The sequence below is a fragment of the Sprattus sprattus genome (genome assembly GCF_963457725.1).
Source record: "Sprattus sprattus genome assembly, chromosome: 3".
NCBI lineage: Eukaryota > Metazoa > Chordata > Actinopteri > Clupeiformes > Clupeidae > Sprattus > Sprattus sprattus.
Window position 1 is genome coordinate 39,649,716 of NC_137922.1, and position 18,771 is coordinate 39,668,486.

General features: G+C 39.4%; 5 protein-coding genes across 5 annotated transcripts; 2 read left to right on the forward strand and 3 right to left on the reverse strand.

The window, feature by feature from the left end:
* Positions 1–2,384: 2,384 nt before the first annotated feature.
* On the forward strand, positions 2,385–3,427 carry hbae4 (hemoglobin alpha embryonic-4; the record flags this gene model as incomplete). The annotated part of the gene is made up of 3 exons (XM_080834089.1): positions 2,385–2,490; positions 2,832–3,036; positions 3,299–3,427. The coding sequence occupies exons 1-3, from the start codon at positions 2,399–2,401 to the stop codon at positions 3,425–3,427; spliced, it is 426 nt and encodes a 141-aa protein (XP_080690215.1). The 5' UTR covers positions 2,385–2,398.
* A 4,130-nt stretch (positions 3,428–7,557) lies between these two features.
* Positions 7,558–8,207, reverse strand: LOC308363243 (hemoglobin subunit alpha-2-like; the record flags this gene model as incomplete). The annotated part of the gene is made up of 3 exons (XM_080836040.1): positions 7,558–7,686; positions 7,802–8,009; positions 8,113–8,207. 3 exons carry the CDS (start codon positions 8,205–8,207, stop codon positions 7,558–7,560), a joined length of 432 nt encoding a protein of 143 aa, XP_080692166.1.
* Positions 8,208–10,423: 2,216 nt separating this feature from the next.
* On the reverse strand, positions 10,424–11,217 carry hbbe2 (hemoglobin beta embryonic-2; the record flags this gene model as incomplete). Its single annotated transcript, XM_080834516.1, has 3 exons — positions 10,424–10,552; positions 10,644–10,866; positions 11,126–11,217. 3 exons carry the CDS (start codon positions 11,215–11,217, stop codon positions 10,424–10,426), a joined length of 444 nt encoding a protein of 147 aa, XP_080690642.1.
* A 1,871-nt stretch (positions 11,218–13,088) lies between these two features.
* LOC308362996 (hemoglobin subunit alpha-2-like) lies at positions 13,089–13,743 on the forward strand (the record flags this gene model as incomplete). Its single annotated transcript, XM_080835744.1, has 3 exons — positions 13,089–13,183; positions 13,287–13,494; positions 13,615–13,743. 3 exons carry the CDS (start codon positions 13,089–13,091, stop codon positions 13,741–13,743), a joined length of 432 nt encoding a protein of 143 aa, XP_080691870.1.
* A 3,166-nt stretch (positions 13,744–16,909) lies between these two features.
* aqp8a.2 (aquaporin 8a, tandem duplicate 2) lies at positions 16,910–18,473 on the reverse strand (the record flags this gene model as incomplete). The annotated part of the gene is made up of 5 exons (XM_080834185.1): positions 16,910–16,952; positions 17,138–17,272; positions 17,549–17,763; positions 17,899–18,025; positions 18,217–18,473. 5 exons carry the CDS (start codon positions 18,471–18,473, stop codon positions 16,910–16,912), a joined length of 777 nt encoding a protein of 258 aa, XP_080690311.1.
* Between the last annotated feature and the right edge of the window lie 298 nt (positions 18,474–18,771).

Here is an 18,771-nt window from a genome sequence, read left to right on the forward strand (position 1 = left end):
GCTAAGCAAATTAAAATATAACTTTATTTGGAAGAAACACGATTCCGATCAGTTAAAGAGTGAGTTATTTTTTTTCAAATGGCCCAAGTCCAATAAAATTAGCAAACAATAACAGAGTCCAAACAATTACACATTACAGTAAACCATTACACGATCATTAAGTTTAGCACCTTTGGAATACCTCCACTCCAGTCCTATGTGGCTGTGCACCACAACACCACACATCTGCAGCCTGATGCCAGTCTGTTTGTGTGTGTGAAGGACTTCTTAATGGTAGAGCTGCACTTGAAGGGTGGGCCATGGCCAACCCCTTATCCTGAGGGTAGGAGGGAATGTCACGTGGGCATCACTACATGTTGCCAGTCACAGCAGATGGCATCATGCCGAGAGAGACAGAGAGGCTTAGGAGATGGCGAGGGGCAGGAAGACATGTGAGTGTGCTGCTTGGACTCTTTGTCCTCCAACAACTTCATGAATGTGTTCATATTTTTAGATGCTGTGTGATGGTTGTGTAAAAGTTGTTAACATATACAATTACAGGTTATTAATAGGATACACTCAGTGGCTAAGACAATAAGCATATCCAAGGTTATTAAAGTATTATTAAAAAAACTACAATGTACAGAATACAATGAGAAAGAAAAGAGCTTTTTTAGTTAGTTCATATCCTTTTTGCAGGTTCAAGAATATGACCTTCAGCAGAGTTAAACTATGCCATGTGGGATTGAAAGGGAACCACCTCTGTTAGACTTCTATGTTTCACCAGGCTCGCTGTACGAGCCCATGCTCCATTGTTAGCAATATGATTATTACGTTTTTGTGTTAATTTTGCTTTGTGAGGTTGTGAAAGATTTATATCATCGTTAATGTTCCTACTTTATCTTTAATTTGTCATCCCTGTATTCATTTTAGAAAGTTTTAGTATTTATGGGTTGAGATTTGATATAAGTGTACTTTACATTAAAATCCTCTGTTTGAAATCAAGACTTTTATTTATGATATGGAACTTAAACAAGTTGTCAAACCGTTTCCCTCAGTGATATAACCAAATATGTAGGGGAACACTGTCTTGCTTGTGTATTGCATCATATTGAAATTCAGGTTTTACAGTCATGTTGACTGACATACCTCTTTATTGATCTTTTTTTTTAAATGCTTTTTTTTAACTCTGTATACGAATATATTTTTACCAGTGGAGTCAATATTTGTGTTAAGCTTTGCTGAGTCATGTTGTGGAGCTGACATGCGGACACTGGCCTGTTGTGACTGAAGTCAGGGCAGGGTTGCTCTGAGGGGGGATGATTACTGCAGCAACCGACCTCCACCCTGCTACAGCCTCCATCTTGAACCACTGATAGGGGAGCCCAGGGGGAATCTACCAACTCACACACGTACACACACACACACACAGAGAAAGGTAGACCATTGCTTGCCTGAGGGCTACAATCTCTTCTCTACAATGACAAAATACTGCTAAAATGCATTACTGTTCCAGTACTTCAAACACTATCAGTAAATGTAAATGTTTGATGAAAATGTAATAAATCATAACAACCTTAATTATTATGTTTATTTTCCTTTGTGTGTGAATTAAAGGAACCTGGGAGATCTCATTCATACCAAGAATCAATTAGATTAACAATCAGTGAGGTTGGTCCATATGGACTGACCATCTGACTCAAACCTTTCCTCTTTCACATAAACAGTGGAAACTAGTTATGTTAAATTAGTTTTGCATGAGGAGTGCATTTTTATCCTTCAAATTATTTAATGGAAGCTTGAAGAAATGAATCAGTTCAAAATGTAGTCCTAAAACAAGTGCAAGAGAAAGATATAGGCGACCAAAGGGCAAACAAGGTTAACAGAAATATAGGTCATAGGCCAACTAAGGACACAATGCGCATTCAGAGCATAATAAATCTGTCCATGTTAAAATATGAAACAAAAGCGCATAATTGAAAATGCAGGGCGTTCTCCTACGTATTATGTCAAATGAGTATAAATAAGTTTTACGATGTTTTATACTTCGTGGTAGGGGCACCACAGAAATGACGTAAAGTCCGTACATTCATTTCAACGTGCGTATGTTAGCGGTGACCCCACGTGACTCATCTACTTTCAACCCACGGATCGAAAACACTCGGAGAGACCACGTTGCGAAGGAGCATTTGTTCGTATTTCTTCCAATACAGGGAAATAGTTTTAGCATATACTAGTCCTATTGAAAAAAAGGATCATTATGTATTTGCCATAGTACTTCAGTCGTAATCTTAGAGGTGCTAGATGCTGGATGTTGCACTATGGTCGAATAACTTTGAGGTCAAGCACTTGTAACTTCAGAAACGATCCGTAATTATTTGGACATAAACGTCGTAAAGCATACCCACAGAATAGTGCGATGCTTTCAAAGTACGAGAAAGAACTACTTGTTATAATATGGGAGAAAATGATGCCAATAGCAGAGGATATTGGTTCTGAATCTCTCTTAAGGTAAGGCCATTCTATTGAGAATAACACCTTCCTTCCTAATCATTTAATTTAGTAAATTATTTATCGAGTAGAAATCTTAAAAAGGTTGTCCCTTGAGCATAGGCCTATTTGGTCTCACTGTAGGCTATCTATATTTGTATAACATTGTCACTATTGCAATGAGAGTTGTTGCATGGTGCATTCGTGTTTAAAGCCCATTTAGGCTGAATTTAATAGCACGAAATAAAGCGATCGTCATGTATAAATGACGCAATCGGTGACAAATGAGTGCAGAGAAAGGAGGTAGCCTACTTGGCAAACAACCGTACGTTTATGTTTTTTCACATGTTATTGGTCAACAGAATGTTTACAACATTTCCGAAGACCAAGACATATTTTGCTCACCTGGACATCAAACCCAGATCGAAACAGATGCTTTCTCACGGGAAGAAGATTGTGTATGCGTTACATGAGGGAGCGCAAAACATCGGCACGCTGACTTCAACGCTGGCCCCGCTGAGCAGGTTCCATGCCTACCAGCTGAGAATAGATCCCACTAATTTCAAGGTTCACACACTTTACAGTGTTGTCATGATGCGTTCTTACGTGCCAATTCACCTATAAATATTTGTGACCAGGCCTAATTTCTTGCCACAATGTCACAATAATTCCCCCAGGTAGACATAATACAATACATAAGAATACCTCTTTGGTCTCTCTTGTCTAATTAACTAGATTCAAGTAGACTTGAGACTCGAACTAAGTGTATGAAATATTGTCCTGTTTCCTACCTGTGCCTTGTTGATTTTGAGTGACCTTTTGTTTTCAGCTTCTTTCCCACTGTATCCTGGTAACGCTGGCATGTCACATGAAGGATGAGTTCGACCCAGTTGCACACGCTGCCATGGACAAGTATCTTTCGGCATTTGCCGCTGTGCTGGCGGAGAAGTACAGATGAGGATTTCGCAAGGGACTGCAGATATACATGGGTTTACTGCTCTTTATTACAAGACAGAGATGTGCTGCCATTTTTTTGAAATAAAACGTTTCGAAGACCTTGGTGTTCTGTGCTTATTTCTTTTAAGCGCTTTAAATGTTTTACCTGCATATGGAAATGCTGCAGATATTTCACTTTGTTAACTGTTGGATGAATGCTCATGGATATTTTTTTACTAAAGCTAGAAGCACTGATTTTAACAGCTTAAAACTCTGCTCTACAAATGGTTCCGCTTTAGAAAGGGTCACCAGCTACGCATTTGGGTAGTAGATGATAAGCTTGATTTTAAACCACATGTGAAACAACTCACTAAAAAGTTAAGAATCAAATTGGGCTTTTTATACAGAAATAGATGCTGTTTTACTTTTCCAGCCAGAAAACGTATTATTGAATCTGTTTTTATATCAGTTTTAGATTATGGCAATGGAATCTATGGGAATGTATCCCACAGCACCCTAAAAACCCTGGATGCTGTGTACCATTCTGCCCTATACGTTTTATAACTGGAGACCGCTATGGCGCACACCACTGCACTTTGTATAACAAGGTTGGCTGGCCAGTCTTGTCTGAAAGAAGGGAGGTTCACTGGAAGATTTTAATTTATAAAACAATCATTGGGCTAATGCCACCATATCTCTGCTCTCTCTTAAGCTGGAACCGTTACACCATCACGCTCCCAAAGCTTGCTTACATTACATCTGCCACATGCCAACACAGAACTGGGGAAGACAGCTTTCTGTTTTAAGGCACCCTTCATTTGGAATGAGGTCCAAAAATCATTAAGGTTGTGCTCATTTATTTCACTAATGGAATTCACAAGTCATATCATATTCATATGTCCACCTGCCTTCTCCTGCAATGATTGTAAATGTTGACCCAACCATAGTATTTTACTGTATTTATTTTATATGCATATTTATTTTATTTTGTATTTATTTATTTTCCCCCCAATGTATTAACTGCTATTGTACCATCGGCACCATGGAAAATGAGGATCTTAATCCTCAATGTGTCTTCCGAGGCCTAAATAAATAAATAAATAAATAAATCACGTGAACTTCCTGTGTACTGATGGCGCCCTCTGCAGGCACGTTAAATACTGAATGAATAAATGTTCTAAGAAGTCACTGGAAAGGTTAAAAATACAGAATACGTTAAGAGACAGACGTTGGGGGCCACTATTTTATGACCAGTTATTTTTGATCTAATCTTAACATTCACTTTGTTGTTTTTCAAGGACATGGACATACCTTTAAAATGACTGTAACGACATTATAGCAGATGCAGGTTTATATATTTAATATTTTTTTCAGGGCATAAAAAAAGAATATAACATAAAACCATGGAAAGCCATGAGCCTGCTTGGATGCCAGGTATGCGAGACATACGACAGTCGCTGTCTTGTGCAGGTGCTGAATTGACTGATCTTTGACCGTCGCTGTCCGGAGTGCTGAAAGGTTCTGTGTCACCTTCCAATAGTCCGCATCAAATCTGGGACCTTATTGTTTTTCTGTCGTTGCTTCTTTTGGGGAAAACATACATTTTTCTTTATTGCCTCCATGCAAATAAGTTACACTAATTAGTACCTACATAGTCTTACTTTTCCCACCTTTTAGCATTTGTTTTTAATTATGCAGTGGGTGGAGTTTGGCTCAGAGCAGGGGGTGAGCTGACATTTAAATTTGTTCTACCTTCATTGGCTAGTAATACATTCCCCATCTCTAGCACTTCCTCAATTCACCTCCCAGGAGCCTTTGCACTTAGATGATTTTGCTACCACTAAACAAAAATTTGCATGGAATTCATTTTGTGTAGGTAATCTTTTGAAAATCGAGGCAATATGCACTGATGTTTTGGGCGGGGGAGGGGGAAGGTGGACCCCCTATTTCACTTTGTAGATATGTAGCTACCAAATGGTTTACAGTAGATGGCATGTTGAGCCATTTTCAACCCATAAATTGCTTATTTATCATACCAGCATTGATGTGTTTCATCACAGTTCAGGCATATCATTATGAGCCCATCTCAACCCCAGGGGGGTCATATGGTGTTTGTCAAAGTTTTTTTTTCTGGCTTTTTTTTTACGACGACCTTTGGTTGTTGATATTGGATTGGATTCAATGTATTGTCATTGCACAGAGTACAGTATAGAGGCAATGAAATGTAAATAAACTTTACCAATCCACATGAAACTTGGCAAGATTGTAGCCCCACATGGCTTACACTGAATAAAAGGTTTCTGTCCCTAGGTGGGCGTGTCCCTTAGTGCTATCGCCCCCTTATGTGGGGTAGGCTCAAAGCAACTTTTGGGCAATAGCTCCACAACCGTCGCACCGACACTGTCATGGCAAGTTGCTCCCTACCTCATTATGACTCATTGTGGAGTAGTGCCACCTTTACTCACGTTTACCCACTTTTAGTGTACAGCCTACACACTCAGAAAGTATAACTCTAGAATATTCTTATCTTAAATATATTTTCCTTCCTATTTTGTGCTGTATCATGAAATAACTTTGGTCTGTTGATTCAAAAGATTGGTAGGGTCTGGGATATGGGAGTCTAAAATGTAAGCAAGGTGAGTATCTGCACATTACGTTTAACACAAACTATTCTTCACTGTGTCTTTACAGAATGAAGAAAGATATGGTTGGAGTATTTTTTCAATTCTTGGGACTAGAGGCTGTATGTTGTATATACTTTTTTTTAATCACTTTTTTGACACTTAACAGTCCATATTGGTATCAGCCTCTTCATATTGGTTATAATATTAGCATGAATGCACTTTCTTCTGTTTGCAAACTTATGGCATTTTGTTTTAGGCTGTAACACCTGTTGAGTTTTTGAGACATCTGCATATGATGATCAACACTTTCCTGAAAAACCTGTTGTATGCAATCTGACACGACTTCTGCCTTCTAGTGGATTATTCATACACTGTAGGCAGTAGTTGGCCTTTGAATGTTATATATCTAAATTGTCTGTCTTAAAAGTATTAGGCAGAGAAATCTTTGGATATTTTGAAAAAGTTGTAAGGATAACATTAATATTTTTTACTAATATTTCAATATAAAAATGTACTGTACTGAAACTACTTATAATTACTTAATATTTCATATTTTATCATAAAATCTTGTTGAAAATGTATGTTTCAAATATGATGCCGCTAATATTTCTAAGCAAAGTTTGGGAGGAGCCCATAGGGATGATTGGCAGCCGGCACTCACTCCACTTCCACTTTCTTGGAGATTTAAACCCTTCTTATCAGTCCACCACCACCCGCATCAGCATAGGAAAGTATCCCACATCTTCCCCATTCTCCAGCTTTTCACTAGCTCTAGGCACACCCTTATCCAAAGGCATCTCAGGACCATGGCCAGCTACCAAGCCAAACAGACTTATTACCAGCCCTCTAAATCAAGCATTCCCACAGGCGAACTAGTGAACGGTATTAGATCTGTAAATCTGCAATTCAGAAAGGTAACATCAGCAACTCTTTGATGACTCAAACCTTGGTATATGGACTCAGGATCCCTTCCTGAGATGGTGCAAAAGTGTTGTATCATTTGACCACTGGGAGGGCACTGTATTAAGCAACAACTATTTTTGCCCATATGACTGAAATTAAAAAGTTAACAAAAAATGTTACTATTTGAAATACTATTCCAAAATATTCCAAATGGAAGGATCAATATTTGTTTCTAAAATATATTTTTTGTTATTAATAAATTGCCATTAAGGCCTGCTGTATCAATTATGATACAACAAAAACATTATATATTTGGGTCCAATAAACACTGGCTAATATTGAATGTGTCCGTCTTTACAGGGTGAATTTATATAAATCAATCTTTTTTAATTATGTTTTTTTTCTTAGTTTCACTCAATTCTTGCTGCTTGTTGATGTGGTCATATTATGCACCCCTATGCAGTATTTCTAGTTTAGTTTATGGCTAAAAAAAAATACCGTTTTGGACTGCACTAAAAAAAACAGTGCTTGATTTGGCCTCAAAGTGTAAGAAAAAAGCAGTCAACACAAGAAACATAACTTTGCATCGTTGAACTTTATTTCATCAGGTACACAAGTATACTGATCAACGGTACTTCTCTGCCAAGGCCAAAGACAGCAGAGCCATGAACTTGTCAACGGCTACATGGACCTGGGGGGTGAAGTCCTCCGGAAAGAGCATGCTCAGCACCACCAGAAGACAATTGTTGAAAAGCTGCAGGGGAAGAACGAAATCAAGTCACTCATCCTTTTCTGAAAATCAAATATGACGGATGTAGACTAATGGAAATGAATCGGTAACGTGGGCGTGGTGGATCTTTTCTCTTTACCTTGAAGTTGACAGGATCCACTCTGAGCATGAAGGCATGAAGTTCACTCAGGGTCAGCAGTCCAGCTTTGAGATCGTCGATTTTACTGACGGCCTCATAGACACCTCCCATGACGGTGATGCCATGCTTCTTCACCGGAGCGGAATAAGGGGTTGTCTCCTTCCAGTGGGCGAAGTAGGACTTGGTTTGAGGGTACACCACCAGTAGTCTGTTGAATAATTATAACTTTAGAATGGTGCACCAGCAATCTTTAATCGTGTTACAAAGTAAAAGCATTATCGAACATCAACATAGTATGACAAAATCATTACCTCGTGAGAGACTCACTTCCAATCTCGTCGGACCGAGAGACTACCTTCGCGAAGAAGTCCTTCACAGTGTTTTTCTCTTTATCTGACAGACTCATTCTTGCAACTTCTTCGCGAGGATGCTGGATGCGGTTCGAGCTCTTGGGGGAACATGCTGGAACCTCTGTCTATGGGTTCTATATATTGACAGGGTTTTCTAAATTGTTAGGATGCTCCACCTCTGTTCTCCGCCTCAATTGGGCGTATTTTGATAATCATCTTTGGGGAGAGGGGTAAATAAAGGAGATTTCTGTGAAAGGGCGGAACCCTAGCTAAATATAGTTCAGCCCCTGGTGATAAAAAGATAACTCACTGAAGTCAGTCGAGTTCAGCTTATAAACGCACAATCAGCAGTTTTGGTGTTGTTTCGAACAGTTGCACAAAAGTAGATATCGTTGGATTTGCCTATGTATAATTGGTGTCAGTCACGTGCTACTGCAAATATATCGCCAAGGTAATCCAATTATGGAAAGTACTACATGTTAAAGAAAATATGTACTAGCCACTGGAATCTTCACAAATCAAGTTAGATAAATAGCGCACAATAAATAGGGAGTCAATGGGTTCAATGTTGATGCAGAAACAAAACACCTTAAGGTCTTAAGAACTAGAAAATGGCCAGTATATCCATCAAATTTGTTTGAAATCAACATCAGCTTACTGTGTTTGCCCCCAGTCAACAGTGGGTTTATGCTTCTTCTTTCAAGAAAATGTCTGGATGCACCCCACAGATGATTAAAGGTACAGTAAGAGGTTTGTTGTGAAAAACTGAGGTAACCTCAGTATTTTACTACTCTGCCCTAAGTGACCTGCTAAAACACAATAGGCAATTTAAAGGAATTATCCACGGTTTTGGAGAAATATTTTTAGCTTAACAGACAATCAAGTTGCACCTCTTCCTAAATTGCTGCTGGAGCAATGTTATGATTGACTGGAATTGTATATCCCTCTTTTTAAGGGATTCGTTTCACATTTACAGCATCAGGACTGATGGGTTGCGAACGCTTTTCACAAAGTAAATTAATAGAGGACCATGAGGAGCAATTAGCTGAAACTGGCAAAAGATGTAACCTATTGGATTGGATTCGCAGACTGCAACTTTATTCCTTAATAATTTAAAGGCTTGACTAGGCAGATCAATCTACCTTCCCATTCATTCAGCTCTAGTTTGACCACCATGCCTCTTAACTGGACTCAGAATATGAGGTGAGGTCTATGGCTACTTGCAAATTGCGATGCCGTGAATCTGAGCGATAGAAGGGTTGATTTTGCGCATTTAAAGACTGCATTCATTAGCCTATTGCCTATATGTGAAAAGTCAGCTGTTTGTAAAAAAAAAAAATAGATAGTGAATAGTCTGTGTGGCTAATTAGATCAATTAGACTCCAATGGCAGAATAAAGATGCCTAAGAAAAGGTAGTAACACAATGGGTGACTACGCAGTTTTCTGCATGGCCCCCAAATAGCTTTTATATGCGCTATTTAACACTGACTGAGTGACCACCAGCAGATGACGGTCTCAGTTTATGATATTGTGAATTATGTTATATGTTATATCTTATTTTATTGTCATCGACAATATTATAATGAATCATCATTGTCATCATGGCATATTCATAATAATAATAAATGTAATTTGTAGTGCACATTTAAACAGAATCTTTTTAAATAGAGTTTTTTTAGGAAACGCCTTTCTGAATAAAAGGTTTTTAGGCCAGTCTTAAAACAGTCTAGTGTCTGTGTTGCCCTTAAGTGGCATGGCACACACACTATGCCTTCCCTCTCTGGAAAAATAACCCAGCTTGACCTGTTTAGGATCGTCGATATGGCTGACCCACTGGTTTAACCAGCAGAAGGTTTTCACATGATTTTTGATGGTTTGCCTGGGCAGGTACGGCCAGCTAAAACCAGCTACCAGCATAAGCTGGATTTCATCTGATTTATCAGCAGCTACCATGTTAACATGGCTGACCAGCTATTTTTACCAGTTTAAAGTTTGTTTTCGAATGTTTTTAAACCAGCACATTTGGCAGGATTCGGAAATTGCACGGTATGGCAGATGATCAGTTAAACTCGGGCCATATGTCAGCAAAAAAAAAAAAAAAAAAATCCCATATGTCCATTCTACGTTTACAGAGTGTAATACCAGGCTATTTTTGTTCTGGTCTTGTAAATGCAATCAATACACAGTAGAACAGGAAGATTTTGGTTAATGCCACCTTTATTGGTTTCAATGGTAAGGACTGCGCATTTAGTTACGCTGGGGAAAACACATTTAGTGGTACTGTCGGCCCAAAGCGGAGACCACAACGGAAAGGAATTTCTGCCACGCAGCCTGGATCTCAGGTGTGAAGCTGGTGCCCATCTTCCCAGCAACTACAACCGACAGACAGTCGGCAAGCAGCTGGAAAAAAGGACAACAATTAGATTTCTCAAGTTGGTTATACATATCTTATTCACACATGACTAATATTAGTTTTGGTGACAGAACTCACTTTGAAGTTGTCGGGATCCACATGCAGTTTCTCGGAGTGCAGCACGCTCAGCTCAGAGTAAGTTTGCTTAATGTCATCCATGTTCTTCATGGCCCTGTCGAGACCGTGGAGCACAACGATGCCGTGTGCTGCAATCATGGGGTTAGACAGAATGGCCTCTGCATTGTACAGGTTCCCGAACCCTCCAAAGTACCGCTGGCACCAAGGGTAAACGATCAAGCACCTATAAGGTAAAGATGAATATACATGATAGGGAAAAAAGTCTTTGTTGAAAGGTGCGTTAAATGTGGTGATCATTCTTTATTTAAAAGTAATTATAAATAATTCCTATGAAAAATAACTCAGCAAGAATTAATTACCGAGGCTCAATACAATAATGTATAAGAAGCCTGCACTATGATGCATCAGCTCCACTGGCTCTCTTTTTAGGAGAAAGTCAAACGATTGATTATGTTGGAAGAGTTGACATCTATTTTGTTTACCTCTGAAGGGCTTTGGGACCAACATCTTCGTAATCAAGTGAGTCGAAAATGCCCTGGATAGCTACGCGCTCTTCGGCTGTCCACTCAACCATGTTGTCGTCAGATGAATTCTGGTTTTCAAAAACTATGAATCATACCGTTACACTCTTGCTATCCTATTTATACAAATACCTGACTCCTCCTTGAAGGCAAAAAGTTCGATCTATTGGATGATGCTCTCCTCTTAGGTGTGAATGACGAACGTGAGGTCACGCCTTTTTTGGGGGGGGGGGGGGGGATGTTTGGGGCACAGATGTTTGGATGTAATCATATTTTTTAGGTTTACAATTTGTGACTAAGCACATTTTACACCCTATGGTCTCGTGGTGTGGCCTGCTGCATAAGGTAAATTTCAAAGTTTGATTTGTCAAAGCATTTATTTTGAATGTAGCCTCGCTTCAATAAAGCCTGAACAGTATAATGCACTATCATGTGGGCTGCAGTGTGTTCTAATTCTAATTCCTAATTCTAATTGAAAATAGATTAAATGCAAAGATTAAAAGGAAAAAAACATCCGTGAAGACCTTCAAAGCAACACGAGAACTCTTCACTTTTGCTTTATATTTGCAAAAATGGGCCATACTTTGTCTAAATGGAGTCTTGAGCCATGGGGGAAGCAATTTCTTCTGTTATATGATTTATACAGCTGTTTCATCGCTGGCATCCGTGTAAATGGCAATTCAATGACGGGCTTTTTACATTTAGTAGATTATTTATACATTATAGCCATTTATATTAAGTGAGAAAATTGCTTAATGTTTCGCTTTTTTTCTTTTCTATTATTGTTGTCATTTTTTATTGGTGATCCATGAAAATCATTTAAGTTGTAGGCCTACAAATGTCTAATAGACAGTCCTGAAAAGACAAATCAGAGTGGGTTAGTGAATAGTCATAGGCCTTGGAAGAACATATGAGCAATATTTAATCTTTGGCTGAAATAAACACAACAAACGTGCTGGGCAATTCCTCTGCGTAGCTTATCTCTCCCACACACGCACTTCTGTTATCGTCACTCACGAAACCTCCACCCAAGGCTTCACATGAAGAGTTTAATATATAGACGCAATTAAAAAATGAACCTGATTTCAGGGCGTTTTCTGTGTCAATTTGTGATTTTTTTTATAGTTCGGCTTTGTCGTATTGGACAGTCTGTGACAGTTAAATGTAATTTAAGCCTTATATGTAGCACATATTTTCGCCAGGTGTCACTTCAACCCATGATGAACATGCAACCACATAACATTATGATCATACATTTTAATCTGTTCCGGTCGGAATGGACAGCCTTTTCATTTGTATCTATTTTAATTCAAACCTTTCTAAAGGTGTAGGCCTAACTGTTTAGGGCAGTATTTTTAACAATTACGCTGTTCCACTCGGTTTTATTCAAATTAAGGGAAATTCACAAAATATTTTAACCTACATACAACTAGTTGCAACAATGTATTTAATAATAACAACAATAAAACAAATATGTATTAAATATAAATAATGAAATCTGTAATTTTACAACATAGTAACAGACAGAGTAAGTCACCGGTCACTCATGCAACTGTAAGTAGGCTATTACAGTTTTGGACATTTATTTTAAAGGCCCGATGATTTCTGACCAGAGGCACAGCAAATACAACAACGTCAATAATTTGAAAACGAATGTATTTTATCCATTCAAGTGGATAGGGTGAAGGATGGCGTGAATCCTCGTGAGTTTAAGATGAAACCGATGCTTCAAGAACTGAGAATGAAATGTTATCTCAATCATTACACGATTGGGAGGATGGATGGCTTAAATGTTTGTTTAGCTGGCACAGGTTCAATCTTACATTTGGCCTTGGGTGTGTCTTCGTGCCAACCAACGTATAAAAAGGGTGCCAATGTCTGATTATGGGCAAAATTTTGGAACAGTCCAAAGGAACGATCCAAGATGAGTCTTTCTGCTAAAGAGAAGAAGGTGGTGAAGGAGTTTTGGGCCAAGGTTTCTCCCAAGGCTGCTGATATTGGCAATGAAACTCTCTCCAGGTATAGCTTTATCTGAGCCACCGCCGCTACAACGTCAATTTCTTTACGTTAGTTGGACAAGTGATTAAGAGTTAAATAATTCGATATTCTTTTCCTTTTCCAGAATGATAGTCGTCTACCCTCAGACCAAGACTTACTTTTCTCACTGGCCAGACCTGACCCCTGGCTCTGCAAACGTGAGGGCTCACGGTAAGAAGGTGATGTCAGGAGTTGGCCTGGCTGTGGCCAATATTGACGACCTGCTCGGTGGCCTCCTCACTCTGAGCGAGCGCCATGCCTTTCAGTTGAGGGTGGATCCCGCAAACTTCAAGGTAAAGTATTTCAGGACATATTCTAATGTCAGTTACAAAATACATAAGGGAGGCGCAGAATGTTTTTAAATGGGATACCACCATAGGATACATTTACAATGTGTCCTTCTCATCCCACAGATCCTTTTCCACAACTTCCTGGTGGTGCTGGCTAACAGGTTCCCCAACGAATTCACCCCCGACGTGCACGTTGTCATAGACAAATTTCTCTCCAATGTTGCCCTGGCTTTGTCTGACAAATATCGCTAGGGTGTAGTGATTTGTATCTTGACCAGAGACATTCAAAGTCTATCATGGAATAAAACATGGAAATTAATGCAAAGTGGATTTCGTTGTTGTTTTTATATGGATGGTTGTGTGAGATAGTATTATGATATCATGAGGTAATCATTTTGCAAATATACAAATAAACACACAAAACAAATAACCTGGGATGACCTCAGTAAATGTTGGCACGGGTTGTTATGCAGACTTGATCATTCTGTTATTCTGGCGTCCAGACCCAAAACCTAAACATGAGTTTAATTCAGGTTTCATTACCCTAAGTAGGCATTGGCCTGTCTGCTACAATTTAGTTACGGAATATTAAATTAGTGACCAAATTACTGTCAAAACTACACAACTGGGAGAAAATGAATTGGGCTAACTTAAGTTAAACGTAAGCCCATGCTTCTGAATCAGTGATCCACTCGGGTTTTTTCGTGCGTAAAGGTACTTGGAGACGTGCATAAGTCGCAGAGATAACAAGTTGCCCGCCAGAGATAAGCAGCTGGCATGAGCTGAAATCAAAGAGGCTACGTGGGCTACGTGCCAGGGTACCGTCACTGCGTTTACTGAGACGTCAGTCGATGTAGTGACAAATAGCTGTAGACGTTTGCATCTGACCACATGGCACCCCTCCTCAGGGGCGGCTTGTCCATAGGGGCGATTGAGGCGACGCACTGCCTATGGGAAAAGGACAAAATCCTGTTGTATAAATGCAATTCCCTTGTAAGTTGCTTTGGAAAAAAACGTCTGCTGAATGACTTAATGTAGAATATATATATTTTTTTTCTGTCGGATTCTACCACTAGACCGTCTGATCTGATGCAACTTTCTTCCATAGCGTTCCTTCCACCTGTAACTTGCTACTCTAGCTATGTAGCAAGAGGGGAAATATTACTGTTGTGTGCTGCCTGTTCAACAGAGCTTGACTGCTAGATATACCGTATAAACTTCTATAAACTCGGGAGGACAAATAACACGCTGGATGCAAGTTCTGAGAAAACACTCAATCAATTTATTTTGTGCAGGTGCATCAGCTTATATAGACAGTCACATGACACACACACCTGAAATGAATCATCAAGAATTGGGAGCACACTCAGTTGGCAATTCATCAATTAATACTGCCAATAGTGGACAAAAAGGTATTGTTGTATGATTAAATCGGCTAACTTAATGTACCTACTGAATGGGTTGCCTTAATCATTATCAAAATTGCCGCCACTGCCCCTCCTGCTGTCTATCACCATGCGCTCACTCCCTGTTCAGGGATGCAGGGGGATAAAGATAAGGACACAAGCCATCACTTCCTCAAGGTTTTACCCAACATTTCATTTAATTAGGTGTAAGGGAGAGTGGGGTCATTTGTGCCAGCAGGGAAGTTGTGCCACCCTCTATTTCTAGGGAACCATTTTTGAAGAGTCAGCCATTTAACTCATCCTGCAAAACAAATAGCATTTTTGCATGAGCGATAAGCACATTTAGTTCAAAAAACAGTTTTTTGCCTTCCAAAGTAAAAATTCTATGATCACAGTTTTTTGATTGTTGTGTCTAAACAGTTATAGACAAGTTTGAAAACATTTCACACATGTGTTAGTGCTTTGGTAAGCTACACTATGAGTCTATATACAGTAGCTAGCATGATTTAAGCTCAAAACAGCTGGATGATGCATTTTTTCCCAAAAAAGTGGGATTGGGGTGATTTGGGCCAAAGGGCCTGGGTTAAGTTGTGCTAGTGATCTTTATAGAGACTTGCATTCAATTTGGTCTTCATTTTTAATTCCATTTTGTTCTGAACATGTGTTCATGTAAATTACCTTTAAATAGAATTGACTCAACTCAATTTTGTGCTGATGTGTTCAGGAAGCCCTAGGCCTTGTTTAACAAAATGGACCTTTGATGTGCTCATGTGGCGCAATATAGGCTTGTAGAAAATCGGCCTTTGATGTTGTAAAAAACCTTTAAATAAACCTTAAATGAGTCATTTTGCATTGAATTGGTCTAGCTTTTATATAGCATCACAGTTTATGAGATGCAAATATACTGTTTTACTTCAATAATCAATGGCACAATTTACCCCAATGTATTCTCTTTAATGGCACAACTTACCTCGCACCGGGGGCAAGTTGTGCCACGAGACCACTTTTTTTCAGAAAGCCATATTTCTTAAATACTATATTTCAGATCCAAAGTGATTGTTCCCAAGGATGCACCATGCAGCTTGACCAATACACTTTGATCACATTTTGGAATGTTTGTTGTCGCTTTTGTTCGGTTTTATTGAGTATCAGAGAATATATAAGTCAATTTTAAAGTAAAACTTTTTATAATGGTATAAACTTCACTAGAATGAATGGCCTTATTTCAGTCTACCTTAAACGTTGATGTTGAAATCCGTTTGCTGACATCTATGGGTAGTATAATTCAGTAACTTTGTCATATAAGGGTTGTAAACCTTATCTTCCTAAATTGAGCTTTCCATAGCGGCACGAATTACGCCAAGACTTGAATTATGAACCATAAAAGAACCAGAAATGTATCTTTAATGTAATCATTTTGAGCACATCCATAACAAACAAATACACAAACATGTCTGGTCCACCCTAACTTGGAATTATATTTATTATGACTTATATCACTATATGATTTTTGTTATTGTATATTTTTGTTTTGTGATAGGTTACTCATCTGTTGCTTCTATGCATGTGCATGTGAAAAACAAATGATTCTGGTAAGCAGTACTTGCAGTGTTCTGTTAATGTTCTCTACAAAACACCTGATACTGCACTGTACTGATCACCAGCATGAGTAGTGCTTGGCTTAATTATTTGTGAAATAAATTAGTGAGCGGTAGGAACATTCAGTCAAGTCAGCATTTTTCATGTGCCAGCTATTTAAATGAGTAACCAGGAATCACCAAGTAGATATCTGCCTTCACCAGTCTTGAGGTGCCTATTGGTTAATGTCTGGAGAATTGCCAGGGATGGAAAAGAAAAGTGTACACGATCACAAAATAGTTGCTGTTAGTAGATTCTCACACCACAACACTGAGAAAATGCAGACACACACACACACACACACACAAACACAATACAAACATGTTCAAAGCTGTTTTTGTACAAAATTCATTTTTAATAAATGACTCTATTCTTCATTTCATGATAAGCCGTATCTTCTCATCGCCAAGGACAAGCCTAGGAAATACAAATACAAATACAAATTACTACGTAGACCAATTTGTTCATTAATGAATTAATATGATTCATTTGACATCATATCATTGCCTATTGCTCATTCAGTCATGACAATGTAAGGTGATTTACACTCTTAATGGTATATATGCTGAAATATCTGAAGAAAATGACTGAGGAAAACTCACCTCACTAAGGCTGCAGCCAGTAATCCACCTGTGATTGGTCCAACCCAATACACCCAGTGGTAGCTCCAGTAGCCAGCCATTACCGCAGGTCCAAATGCTCTGGCTGGGTTCAGACAGGTCCCAGACACATCACCTCTGCAATAGCAACCACAGCATTAGTCATTAAGTCATAAATGGCTTGAGAAACTTCTAGAGCAATGCAGAAGATAATTAAATGATATCCATCACGACACTGACACATACAGTTGTGATTTAGAGCTGCAAGTGGGAGGAACTAGAACTCGTATCCGCCATGTCCAATTCCACACAGACGCTTTGCTTTTGCATTGCAATAAAATAATAAGTATACTTTTAAGCCTGAACGGTACAGTTCCCAACACCATGCATTGTGAAGCAGGTCCTTGAACTTACCCCGCCAGAATGTTGATGATGACTGTACAGCCCACCAGGAACGGGGCCAGCGGACTTTTGGTTTTCTGATTGACAGCAGCAAGCAGCACCACCATGGTGACCAGGCAGGTCATGAAAATCTCCCCGCACAGAGCACCCTGAAGCTGGTCATCTGATTTGAGGATGTCAAAGGCTGCTCCGGTTGCATTCACATAGTTGCCAGGAGATACCATCAGCTGAGAAAATGCATTTATACCATTACTTACTCATGGACCATTAACAATGGGAAACATCTAGTGCATAACTTTATGGTTATTTCTACTGAAGGAACGAACTGTGCATGATTTAAACCATTATTTTGTTTGACAAACCTTGGACATTCCAGCCCCAAGGAGCCCTCCGATCAACTGACTGATCAGGTATGGAAACACCATTGTGAGCTGCATGCCACCGCACAAGTATATGGCAATGGTGAAGGGGGGGTTGAAGTGAGATCCGCTGTGGAAAACAAATAGATAAATCTGTTTACTCACATGCACAGATCAGACAAAATGTCAAAGTCAAACGTCTGTACCAACACATCCTTTATCGGCTGAGCCCATGCGTGCATTTGATAGTCCATCTTTTAAGAAGCACTTGGTGTGGGTGTGTGTGAGTAGGCATGGGATGCATTTTTTCCCCCTTCCTACCTGATATTATCCATGCATGCCACCATGACTGCCACTGCTAAGCCATGCACAAGCGCCGGCTGCACCCTGCCTGCGGCGGGCACATTCTCGATCACGGAGACGCATCCGATGAAGACAAAGAAAGTCGTTCCAATCACTTCAGCGAGGCACGGTTGGATCAGTCTTTCGTACATGGTCGGAGGTCTTGCTGGCTTTTTGGCGCCATCATGCATCAAGGCTCTGTCTACATCTCTGAGTTCCAGCTTTTCCTCTGCCATGGTTCAGTGCTGTCTACCTGTGTTGTCAAGACATCAGCGTCTGCCTGACTGATGCAAAGACCAATACAGCGCCTCATTTATAGGCTACAGCTAAGACAGCCTCATCATCACCTTGACCTCAATTGACCAGTTCAAAACAGAGATTCAGCTGTGATCTCTTGCCAATGTCTTGCCTTGCAAGTCTGCATTAGTTCACCTCCTCCCATGAGTAATAAAATGCTGCTGCACTTTTCAACTCTACTGAACTTTGAGCCTTTACAAATTACCTCTTGATAGGTTGTCTCCTTTTATCGGCATT